Source organism: Helianthus annuus, chromosome 3 (assembly GCF_002127325.2).
Source record: "Helianthus annuus cultivar XRQ/B chromosome 3, HanXRQr2.0-SUNRISE, whole genome shotgun sequence".
Taxonomy (NCBI): Eukaryota; Viridiplantae; Streptophyta; class Magnoliopsida; order Asterales; family Asteraceae; genus Helianthus; species Helianthus annuus.
In genome coordinates this window covers 85,817,845-85,829,685 of record NC_035435.2, presented here as the reverse complement: position 1 = coordinate 85,829,685, position 11,841 = coordinate 85,817,845, and the positions used below count along the sequence as shown (strand labels likewise).

Sequence of the window (11,841 nt, the reverse complement as noted above, 5' to 3'; positions counted from 1 at the left end):
CTTAAGATCAGGTTGTTCTAGAGAATCAGGAATCAAGTGTTAAACACAAGTCCTAACGTTGATGAGAATACGCTCAAACTAGGATATATCAAGAGTAATGTCTAGATCAGATTAAGGCGGTAGAGTTCCTGATAAGGGTTGCATGCCCAAAATAGAGGAATCGCTTTTGATGCCAAAGATGCAGAAACGAAAAACATTAAGGGGCCGTTTGTTTTTGCTTAAAATGTCTTCAAGGAGCTTATGTCTGCAGGCGGCCAGACATAAGGGCTTAAAGACTGTTTTTTTTTTTTTAAAGAAGATCTGAAAAGGGCTTTTTTTAGCTTTAAAAAAAGCACATATCTAATATCTTCACAAACCATCAGATCTTCACATATCACGCTCCCAAAAGACTCCTTCACTTCTCCTCCCGCCGCCACAGATCGCCGCCTCCCACCATCACCGATCGAACTTCCACCGGTTCGTCTTATCATCTATCGAATCGTTTAATTTGTTCCAATTGTTTGCGGTTTTCTAGGGTTAGGGTTTCGGTTTGAATCGTTTTCTAGGGTTAGGGTTTCGGTTTGAATCGTATTTGTACAGTACATACTTGTTTCCCTTATTTCTACATGTTCAGATCAATCAGATGGGCAGAGCTTTTCAGTTTCCGTTTGAATCGTTTTTGTATAGTTCACAGTTTGATAGTTTGGTGCTGTATGTTCGCCATTCAAACTTCCTTTTCCTTGTACATGTATAAGATTATAAATAGTATCATTTGAAGAAAATGGAGTATCAAACAATACATGCTTGAATCAGAACTCTAAACAAGTAATGAAAATAATATAGGCATAAAAGTACCTGAGAACATCAAGGGATCTATTATTTTCATTACATCCAGCTTATTATAGAACAACTTATTATAGAACCAAATAAAAGGCATGGCATACCTCTTTTGTGTCGACTTGCTTGACTAAATTATGGTTGCGTTTTTTGTTAGTTATGGTTGCGTTTTTTTTTTTTTTTTTTTTGTAATTATGGCTGTGTTTTTTTGTAATTTATGGCTGCGTTTTTTGTAAAGTATGGCTGCGTTTTTTATGTCTGCGATTGTATGTTGTTTGTGATTGAATGTTAGATGGAAACTAATGATGGTCGACAACAATGGACGCATGAGGCTATCAAATGCATGTTAGAAACATGTCTTGAAGAAATAGGGAGAGTAGGTAGAAATGGACAAAGCTTGCGTAGAGAGTTTTGGGGTAGGGTAGGAGCGAAACTTAAGGAAGAGTTTGGATTTGATGTTTACATTTCTCGTGGCCGGATGGGAAGGAGTGGCACATGATTCTAGAATATTGTCCGAATCTTTAACAAATGCAAATGCACCATTTCCATTTCCTCCTCCGGGTATATATCTATGATTCCAACTTTATTTTTTATATTATATAGTTTGAAGATTGAATTGTTTTTTCAGATAAATATTATCTATGTGATGCTGCTTATGCACACACTCGAGGCTTTATGGCACCATATAGAAATGTGAGGTATTGGCTTGGAGATTTCCGTCGAAATCGTGCATTAAACGACAAGGAAAAATTCAACCACGCACATGCAAAGCTTAGAAATGTTATTGAACGTGCGTACGGTGTATTAAAAGCACGTTTTCCAATATTAAAGAAAATGGCTCCCTTTTCGTTGGTTACGCAATGAACTATTACCGTTGCATGTTTTGCGCTTCATAATTTTATACGGAAAGAGGGTTTAAGCGATGATCTTTTTGATGAATATGATCACCCAAATGTACACCTTCAAGATGGAGATGAACATGTACAAGATGGTGGTGAAAATAGAGAAGAAGAAGTACCACGACATGGAAGTTCAGCGGACCGTGAATTTATGAGTCAACTTCGAGATCAAATAGCACAAGAATTAATGCAAAACAATGTACTTTGAGTTTATTTTACTATTTTTTAGGTTATTGATACTTGGTGCTATTATGGTTTTTTTATGTAACTTGAATGTTAAATGACTTTTATCAACTATGATAAGTATGATAGTTAAATAATTTTCAGCTTATACAGACGATATCCAGTTTATAAAACAAACAGTATTATATTTTCAGCTTGCAGACCTTTAGATCATATCTTCAGTTGCAGATATAAAATCAGCTGAAATCAGACTGTAGACAGTTTTTGTCTGGAAAAACAAACACCACCTCACTGTTATGTACAAAGTAGCCGATTATTGACTCTATGGTCATTACAATCACGAAGCCTAATTTTTCTCACACGTGCTGACGTGACTTTGTAGAGGTGTACAAAAAACCGGTTTTAGAATTGAAACTGAAAAGAAAACTGAAACCGTTTTTTAATCGATTTTTTAATAACCGGTTTCTATCCGAACCGAACCACCAGTTTGTATATAGGTTAGTATGTTTGATCTTTCTAACCGGTTAACCGGATAAAAAACCGTTTTTTTGCCAAAACTGGTTTTTAACCGAACCGAATCGAGTAGACCAGTTTGGGTTCCCACCATATAAAACCGGTTTTTTTTAATCGAACCGGTTATTTAAAAAAACTGTCTTTTTTTCAATAAAAAAAAAACCGGTTCAGTTAAAAATCGCCCACTCCGTGTAGTCTGATAGGCGTCAGCAAAGGTGGACAATTGAAAGGGGTGTAGCGAAAAGCACTCCATTATTATTATTGACGATACCTACTTTTATTCATTTCTTGACATCTTCCTGAAGTCGCCGTGAAAACCCTAGCACAGGTATATACACTTCACTCCTTTACTTGTACGCTTCGATTCGCCTAGGGTTTATCATTTACATCATGAATCACTGGTAGATTGTTTACGATCGCTGAGACAATTCAGCGTTTGTGATTGGTTGCTGCATTAAATTGTGACGAGCTGGAATCAGTTTTAATTGTGTTAGGAGTATGATTATCTTTTGAATTTTGATGACTGTTTGTCCGGTAGCTTAGACGATTTTTGATATAGTGTAGTCATGTGATTTTCGGTTTCAGAACCGATGCCTGTGACCTCCTGCAGGCCTCTTGAGGAACTGTCATGATGATTGATTTTGTTGACACAGATTGAGGCTCAGTGTATCATGTATGTGTGCCTTAGTTGCATTTATTCTTGTTAGTGTTCATTGCAACTGATCGATTGCTAAAGAGTAATAGTAATCTAGTTTGCAAGCTATAAGTTATCAGCTTGATATGTAGGGGGAACCAAACGTTCGGCGAACAGTTCGTGAACCGTTCGGCGGGAAGTTCGTTTGTGTTCGTTCATTTATTAAACAAACGATCACGAACAAAAAATTCCGTTCGTTTAGTTAAATGAACGGACATGAACAGAGGTCACGTTCGTTTGTTTATGTTCGTGAACGTTCGATAACGTGTTTGTTTGTGTTCGATTGTTCATTAGTGTTTTTATTTTTTATAATTTATTTAAATAATTCAAAATTCCGACAAATAAAATATTTAATAAGTGACAATGTATTATATATTCTGTTCATGAATGCCTGTTTGTGTTCATTTGTTTCCATTTATGTTCATTAACATTAGTTTGTGTTCATTTGTGTTCATCGTTTGTTTTCGTTCGTTGCCTAAAATTAACAAACAAACACAAACGAACACGAACAAGTTCGTTTCCTTAACAAACAAACACGAACATAAAATCTCATTCGGTAAGTGTTTATAAATAGTTTGTGAACACACATATTTCTTAACAAACGAACACGGACAAGGTCTTGTTCGTGTTTGTTTGGTTCGTTTGTAGCCCTATTGATATGGTTTTGAAACAAATTAGCTACATATTATCTTATATGATATGTTTATCATGCTTATGATATTCATTTAGCCTCCCCTGTTGTAAGTTACTATTTGAATAAGAAAAACGGAATAACATTAGCCTGATCTTGTCTATGTCACGAGCTAATGAAAATTTTGGCTTATTCAGAATCGCAAGACATATAACAATGAAGCGAAAACGTGCAATTGGGGGGCAGAAACGTAAAACAACCGCGAGGAAAAATAAACTTCTTAATGATGTGATGAATGATGAAGCAGGAGAACCTGAAACTAACATGAGCGCCCCACCTGTTGATAAATCTTTATCTAATGAGAGAACAAATGAAAATGCCACCTCACTTGAAAAATACCCAACTGCATTACGTGAGATGATTGTTTCGATTATTAAAGAAATCTCTCAGGAACCGGGCGGCCTAGCTAACCTGTCAAGGAGCTTGGTTGATATTGATACTCCAGTCAGCAGTGGACCGACAGTGCAACCTCTTGAGGGAAATAAAAGCCCACTAAATCAAAACATTGAATACAAGGAGCAGGAATTAAATGCCGCATTAACAGTATGGCTCATGATATTCATATGTATAATGTACATTGAACATTTTTGTAAAAATTATGCGTTTTACACTTAAAGTTACCATTTTTTTACCTTAGGTAATTATAACGACGATGAATTTGGATGCAGCGGATCCATTTAACAGACCTGTAGATCCCGTTGAACTTGATATACCTGTAAGTTTATTATCTAAGTGTAATTTAGCATTTTTAATTTTATTCTCTCTACACACTATGCCTTTACTTAAACAATTGTATTTTCGTTTTTTGTATCATATAATGATTTACAATTGTGAATTTGGTTGAGCTTGAACCAGGATTACTTTGATGTTATCAAGACACCTATGGATTTTGGTACAATATACAACAATCTTAAGAATGGTCGTAAGTACATGAATTCAGTAGATGTGTTCAAGGATGTACAATATATTTGGTATAATTGTATCAAATATAATAAGAAGGGTGATTACATTTTGGAGCTCATGAATCGGGTCAAGACATTCTTCATGAAGCACTGGATAGCAGCGGGATTGCACACCGAACAATCGACATCTGTTGTTGGTAGGGGCCTAACTTTTTTCATTCTCATTGCCTGTAATCCTTTAAGATAAGCATTCGTAACTCGTGCTACTCATTTTTAGCAACTTTGTGCACTAATTAGTTTTTTTTATTATGATTATTGTTACTATTATTCTTTTATGATGGATAGTAACACATGCAACTTTCAACAGAACCTAGCATGCATAATGAGGAACATTCTGGAAGCCCCGTTACTCATGTTTCTGGTAAGTTTCTGCCAAACCATAGGCCTCGGTTGAGTGCCACTGAACATCATGCACCATAATATGAAGATGCAAATACTGACGCAGCATGTCCAAATTGACAAACTTATCACCTAAAATACAATAATATATATATGCTCCCGCCCCTGTATAAAATGGCAACCGTACATACATAGAAATGCTTTTGGTATGCAGTTAATATCGGTGATATGTCGGTCCTCAGGTAAAGTATCGGTGTCAAATATCAATGCTGATATTATCGGTGATATTGACTGATATCTGACCGATATATCACGATTTTCTCGATATCGGTATCTTTCTTCTTAGTTCTACCATTCGTCTTTCTTCTCATTGCTGCTATAAGTGTTTTAAGTCTTAATTGTTAATTGCTAATGTTAAATGTCAGTGTTTTAATTCTTAATCAGTTCCTACTTGCTACAATTGTTAGTGTTTTGCAAGTTGCAAAAGGTTAATTTGTTAATGGTAGGAGAGTGTACTGAATTGTAGTGTTAGATTGATATAGATATATAAATTCTGCATGATATTAAAATTACCATATCCGACCGCGATAACCTATATTTCAAATATCGGTCCTTGACCGATATCCGATTTTTTACCGCATTAACTGCATAGTGCTTTTGCCTACTAAGTGCTAAGAAAGTCCCTTACATTAAAGTAGCAGATTGATGAACGTAAATGTGTTTTAATCTTTTAAAATAGTAAGGTTTGTAACCGCTTCCTTCTACGTGCATGTTATTTCAGTTTGTATGTTTTTTTTTTAATCTGATGAAATACATTTAAATGCGATGCTCTTCTACAGACTACCCATTGGGTCCACTTGCCAGTATTGCTTCCTGCCTGCAGCAAAAAGATGCTGGTTCTAACCAAGTAGCAGAACATCACCCCATGCTAAACACACTGGCTGGTCAACCCCAGCAGAGCTTAAGTCAACCAGAGTCTTCCTCAGAACAGGATGAGCCTGCCACTGGTACGTACTCCTCATTAACCTACCACCTTAGTTTTAAAACATATATCTGACTTGGTTAAACGATAACCGGCCAAAAACAGATGCAACAAATGTTCAAAAGAAGCGCCAAGGTCGAGGTCGAGGGCCCACACGTTGCCTTAAATTATTAACTACAGCTGGACGGGTAAAAATCATCACCAACGATCTGGGGCAGCCTGTAGGTCGTGAGGCATCCCTATTAACCAGCTTCTTAGGCCTCACCGCACGTGACGGGAACTTGGCTCCGCTTACTTATTCTAGTTGGAGCAAAGTCCCCGAAGAGAACAAGGAGAACATGTGGCAGAAAGTTCTGGTATTTGGAGAATCAATTTTTATATGTTATAGAGTAAAATGCCATTTTCGTCCCTGAGGTTTGGCCAGTATTGCGACTTTCATCCAAAGGTTTGTTTTTCCGCATCCGGATCCAAAAGGTTTGAAATCTAGCCATTTTCATCCGGCTTGTTAACTCCATCCATTTTTCTCCCTTAAGTCGGTTTTTTTCGCCTTTTTTGTTAACTTGAAGGGCAATTCAATCTTTTTCACTTTATGTACAAGCATTTAGCATACTGTACAAGTGAGTCCTTAAGTGAAAAAGACCGAATTGTCCTTTAAGTTAACAAAAAAGACGAAAACACCCGACTTAACAGAGAAAAGTGGATGGAGTTAACGAGCCGGATGAAAATGGCAAGATTTCAAACCTTTGGGATCCAGATTCAGAAAAACACACCTTTAGATGAAATCGCAAAACTAGACAAACCTTACTCTTTGTTAAATTACATAATGTATTTATTGTATACGCAACAGACAAAGTTTGATATTGACCCGTGTAGTCGAAGTTGGGTGGTGAAGTCGCTTGGAACTAAATGGAGAAATTTCAAGTCCCTTCTTAAGGCTACACATTACGATACTCACACGACTGATGAGGAGCGGCTTGCTGACCGTGATGAGAGGGTCCTTCCCGATCAGTGGGCGGTTCTTGTTTCTCAGTGGAGCTCTGAAAAATGGCAGGTTTGTTTTCAGTTGAGTTTTCGTTTTTGAAATTGGAATTTGATTGTTAGTGATGTATATTTTTATAATATTGCAGCGTATTAGTGCCAAAAATAAAGCCAACCGCGCAAGGCAAAAGTTCAACCACACCTCTGGCAAAAAAAGCTTTGCAAGAATACGTGAAGAGGAGGTACATTATACTTGTTACTCTGTTAACAATTTTTTTATACACGCACCAGCAGAATGACGGATCACAGATGAATTGTTCTGTTTAACCTGGACAGAAAGCAAAACGTCCTGACGGGAAGGAACCCTCAAAAGCGGAACTATTTATATTGACCCGAACGCGCAAAAATGGTCAGCCCGTGAATGAAGAAACAGCTGCTGTAATTGTATGAGCCTTAACTGTCATTTTATGCAAATAAAACTAAAGTACATGGATAGTCCCTGTGGTTTTCCAAAATTTTTGATTTGGTCCCTAACTTTCCAAAAGTTCACGGATGGTCCCTGTGGTTTGCACTTTGTAACGCATTTAGTCCCCTGCCAACAAATCTAAAGGTTTCAAGAGGTCCAAGTTAGGGACTAAATGCGTTATCAAGTGCAAACCACAGGGACCATCCATGTACTTTTGGAAAAAGTTGAGGACTAAATGCGTTATAAAGTGCAAACCACCAGGACCATCCATGTACTTTTGGAAAGCTAGGGACTAAATCCAAAATTTTGAAAAACCACAGGGACTATCTGTGTAAACTGTTTATGTTCTATGATGTGTCTTCTCATCACTTAAATCTTCATTGCAGTCTCAACTTTGTGAAACGGAAACCAACAAGGAACAATCAACGATCAACAAAAACGAACCTCAAGATGACGCGTACGATCGTGTAATGGGAGTTGATAGAAAAGGCTCTGCGTCCCTACTCGGATTAAACGCTGCCCCTTCTCATTTTGGGTCTGAAATTCCTACTCGGGCGGAGGCTTTAAGGATGGTTAGTGAGAAGAATGCAGAGGTTGTTGAAATGAAGCAGAAACTCGCATCGGTGGAGGAAACGTGCTCACAGATGGCCGCTCAGATGTCTGCCATGATGTCGATGATGGCTAACATGCAAAAGGCTTCCCCTGGGACAAATTTTAATAATGAAGTAAGTTTGTGATTCTTCTCAAATATATATCAGTTTTGGAACGTTAGTATAAAGTTTTAGGATTAATGCTATACAAAACCAATATACTATCTTATTATGATATCAGCTTGTAAAAATATACATGTATAAATCACTAAAATAAAATTTTAAATCAAAGTTGTAAAGTGGTCGAAAATGCACATACTTGTGAATATTTTTAGTATAACGATTTGTTAACTTTTAAATTGATCAAAGTTTGATGAAGTGATATTCAACATGTTTGCTAAGAAAAAGTCACATTTTAACTAATTAAAGGGTTAACAAGTCATTGTTCATAAAAGAATCAAAAGTATGTACATTTTAGAAAAAGTTGAAGGACTTTGTTATACAATAATTAATTTAGTGATTTTTCCATATAGATTTTACTAGTTGGAGGGACATTTTTTCATAAAAAGTAGAGTTAAATGCCTGGTTGGTCCCTGTGGTTTGCGAAAATTGCAGACCTGATCCTAAGGGTTCACTAATTACACACTTGGTCCCAGTGGTTGTAATTTTTGCACTTGTGTGGTCCCTATCACTAACATGTGTTAAGTTTTCCAGCTAAGTCTATGTTAAATGACCAAAATACCCTTACTTATTAAAAAACAAACTCCACCCACCAAACTCCACTTACCATCACCTATCAACCTCCACCCACCTTCTCATTTTCAGACCAAACTCCAGCCACAAAATCAAAAATCCACAAACAAAAAGCCTTTTTAAATTCCATAAACTCTTACAAATTTTAAGAATGTTAAATGCCTAAAAGAATGTCAAAAGCCAGCTGCAACCTCGGCTTCACGCCTGCAAATGTTTCAAAAGGTCTCCGACGATGAATATTCAAATCTGACAATAGATCGGATGGTGTGAAGCAGAGCAAGGGCGACGAGGTGAATCGTGAATCTTGGTGAATCTTGATGGTGGTGAATCGTGAATCGTCGGAGCCGGCAAATCCGTTTTTTCGGTGGCGTCCTCCGGTAGAGGGCGATTCTTGTGGCGGTGTGAAGCAGCAAGGGCGACGGAGGCTAGTGTGGTCAGTGGTGGTTATCGACGGTGGTGGTGGCCTGCAGCCTGCTCGGTGGTGGAGGTGTTCGTTGGTGGGTTTCAGTGTTGGTGGATGTTTTGGTGTTCGAGGGTGGAGGTGAGAAGTGGCGGAGGTGAGACGGTGGTGGTGGGTGATCGGCGGTGGAGGTGAGATGGTGGTGGTGGGTGTTAAGTGGTTGTGATGCTTGTTTGAGAAGAGACTGAAAACTTATATAATTTGGTGGGTTTTGTTAATAAGTAAGGGTATTTTGGTCATTTAACATAGACTTAACTGGAAAACTTAACAGATGTCAGTGATTGGGACCACACGAGTGCAAAAATTACAATCACCGGGACCAAGTGTGTAATTAGTGAACCACTAGGACCAAGTCTGCAATTTTCGCAAACCATAGGGACCAACCAGGCATCTTGGTTTAAAAAAGCGCGAAGCGCACCTAGGCGCAAAGTAGATCGCCTTGTGTGACATAAGGCGCAGGGTGTACAAGAAGCGCAGCTGAGGCGCGCTTTTTAGGGTGAAAATCGACATAAGGCGCGCGCTTTTTGTACACGGGGTGTTTCTATGCTTCTGAGTGTTGTACACCAGGCTTTTTATGTTGTATATTTATGTTTTTTTCATTTTAAAACATATATAAAGCTTAATTATAGCTAAATCAGGTAGTAGATGCTAAACACTTATGGGATATATAAAATAAATTATATAATCACTTTGCGTACGAAAAGCTCACCGCTTTTGCGCTTCGCTTTTTAAAAATCGGTTTTAGGCCTCATCGCTTTTGTGCGCTTCCCGCTTTTTTAAACCAAGCCAGGCAGTTAACTCTAAAAAGTAAGAAAGTATGGTGGTTTTTTACGATATTATGGTGTACGGATTGGAACTCCCTTGACCCTCGGGTAGGCTTGTAAATGAACCAAACGAAACAAACAAAGGCATGTTTGTGTTTGTTCATTTAACTTTAAACCGAACACGAACATATAATCGAACACATTTTTTTGTTCGTGTTCGTCTATGTTTGTTCGTTTAGAACCTAAGGGAACATAAACAAACAAACTTAAATGAACATAATTTAACAAACGATAAACAACACAAATAGACATAATTGAACAAACACAAATGAACATAAAGTAATTTTTGTATAAATTAGTGATTAATTACGATAAATTCCATACAAAAACCCATTTATTACTAGAAAGCCCAATTAGCAATTAGCTATATTCATATAAGTACTTAGAAAATTCCTTTTATGTTTAATATTTATATAAAAATAACTACTTATGCCACATAAACGAACACGAACATAAATGAACGAACATAAAGTCGTAAACAGACATTCACGAAAATAAATAAATGAACAAAAGGTGTGTCCATGTTCGTTCGTTTAATTAAATAAACAAAAAATTGTGTTCATGTTCGTTCGTTTATTAAACAAACGAATATGAATGCACTTCCCCCCCCCCCCCCCCGAACAAGTTCACAAACAGTTCATGAACGTTTTGTTCGTTTACAGGCCTACCCCTCGGGACCTTGCGGTGAGCTCGGTAACACCATCCCATGTGGTTTGGGGCCGGGCAAAAAAACCCGAGCGGCCTCTCTCCATCGCATCTCCTTGTTAGTTTTTATTTATTTGTACTTTATTATAGTTAATTATTGATAATTTCGTATATCATATGTATTACACATTTAAACCAAGCCAATCACATCTTTACATCAAAGCAAGTAATTTTTTTTTAGTTTTTTATTCAATATTTATATCAACAAAGCAAATTTTATTTACTAATAATTGGTTGTTTAAAAAAACAATTATTTTATATTTTTAATTAAAATAATTTTTATTAAGTTAAACTGTTTCAACAAAAAAAAAAGTTTAGGGACTTTAGGAACTCCACCTCCCCTACAGGAGGTGAGGGGAGTTGAAAGATAAGACCCCCCCCCCCCCACACACACACACACACCCGTAACCAAAATTCTAATACCAGTGTTTCTAATATAGTTTCGTTTGTCCTTTAGGTTGGTGGCACTTCGGTTCCAGTGAGTGTACCGTATCAGTCGGAACCTATCTCTACATCTAATCCTGATGTTCCTTCAAGACAGGTAAGATTTCTTACGATCTCGTCTTTTTTAGAATCTCAAAGGCTTAATATGTTTTTTGTACAATCACATGATTAATGAGCATGGATTATTTATGTTGCAGACTCGTGGAAGAAAAAAGAGAAGGTAGAAAAACCCGCAAGGTACTTTGCTTGCATGAATTTAAACGTTTCCTACGCTATGCACGTAGTCTCATTTGAATTTTCTAAACATTTTTATTATCATGGGCAGGTGATTTCAAGGGTTCAGGAAAAGCAATCTTCATGTGGGTAATTTGCAACTTCTGTAAGATGTCTTAGTAAAAGATCTTCTAAATAAACTTGTTAATGAAGTTGAGTTATCTTGATTGCAACGCAGTTATCTAGTAGGGATATTTAATGTTACATGTAAGAGTCAAGAGGATGTTTCAATTATCTTTTAATTTCAGACTTTTGACTTAGTAACCGAA

At 37.1% G+C, this 11,841-nt stretch overlaps 1 protein-coding gene and 1 long non-coding RNA gene across 4 annotated transcripts; both read left to right on the top strand.

Annotated features, from left to right (window-relative positions):
• Positions 1–351: 351 nt before the first annotated feature.
• On the top strand, positions 352–2,080 carry LOC118490633. Its single transcript, XR_004889661.1, has 3 exons — positions 352–456; positions 1,109–1,377; positions 1,445–2,080. It is a non-coding gene; the product is annotated as an uncharacterized LOC118490633 (long non-coding RNA).
• Positions 2,081–2,595: 515 nt separating this feature from the next.
• On the top strand, positions 2,596–11,841 carry LOC110928830. Of its 3 annotated transcripts, none has more exons than XR_002586703.2 (15): positions 2,596–2,739; positions 3,934–4,339; positions 4,434–4,511; positions 4,652–4,895; positions 5,066–5,119; positions 5,937–6,104; positions 6,185–6,435; positions 6,927–7,130; positions 7,207–7,299; positions 7,394–7,501; positions 7,910–8,248; positions 10,813–10,913; positions 11,313–11,396; positions 11,497–11,536; positions 11,625–11,841. XR_002586703.2 is itself a non-coding variant. In XM_022171873.2 (14 exons), the coding sequence occupies exons 2-13, from the start codon at positions 3,953–3,955 to the stop codon at positions 11,521–11,523; spliced, it is 2,037 nt and encodes a 678-aa protein (XP_022027565.1). In that variant the 5' UTR covers positions 2,596–2,739; positions 3,934–3,952; the 3' UTR covers positions 11,524–11,536; positions 11,625–11,841. The 3 variants fall into 3 exon arrangements, 1 of the variants encoding a protein (XP_022027565.1); XR_002586704.2 differs by lacking the exon at positions 2,596–2,739 and adding an exon at positions 2,851–3,084; XM_022171873.2 differs by lacking the exon at positions 10,813–10,913.

What these genes read in the sequence shown, in the direction of transcription:
- LOC110928830 (XM_022171873.2), top strand. Translation starts at nt 3,953, where the DNA reads ATGAAGCGAAAACGTGCAATTGGGGGGCAGAAACGTAAAACAACCGCG. An exon ending in ACAATCGACATCTGTTGTTG is followed by an intron (nt 4,896 to 5,065) that starts GTAGGGGCCTAA and finishes AACTTTCAACAG; the next exon opens with AACCTAGCATGCATAATGAG. An exon ending in CCCCGTTACTCATGTTTCTG is followed by an intron (nt 5,120 to 5,936) that starts GTAAGTTTCTGC and finishes GCTCTTCTACAG; the next exon opens with ACTACCCATTGGGTCCACTT.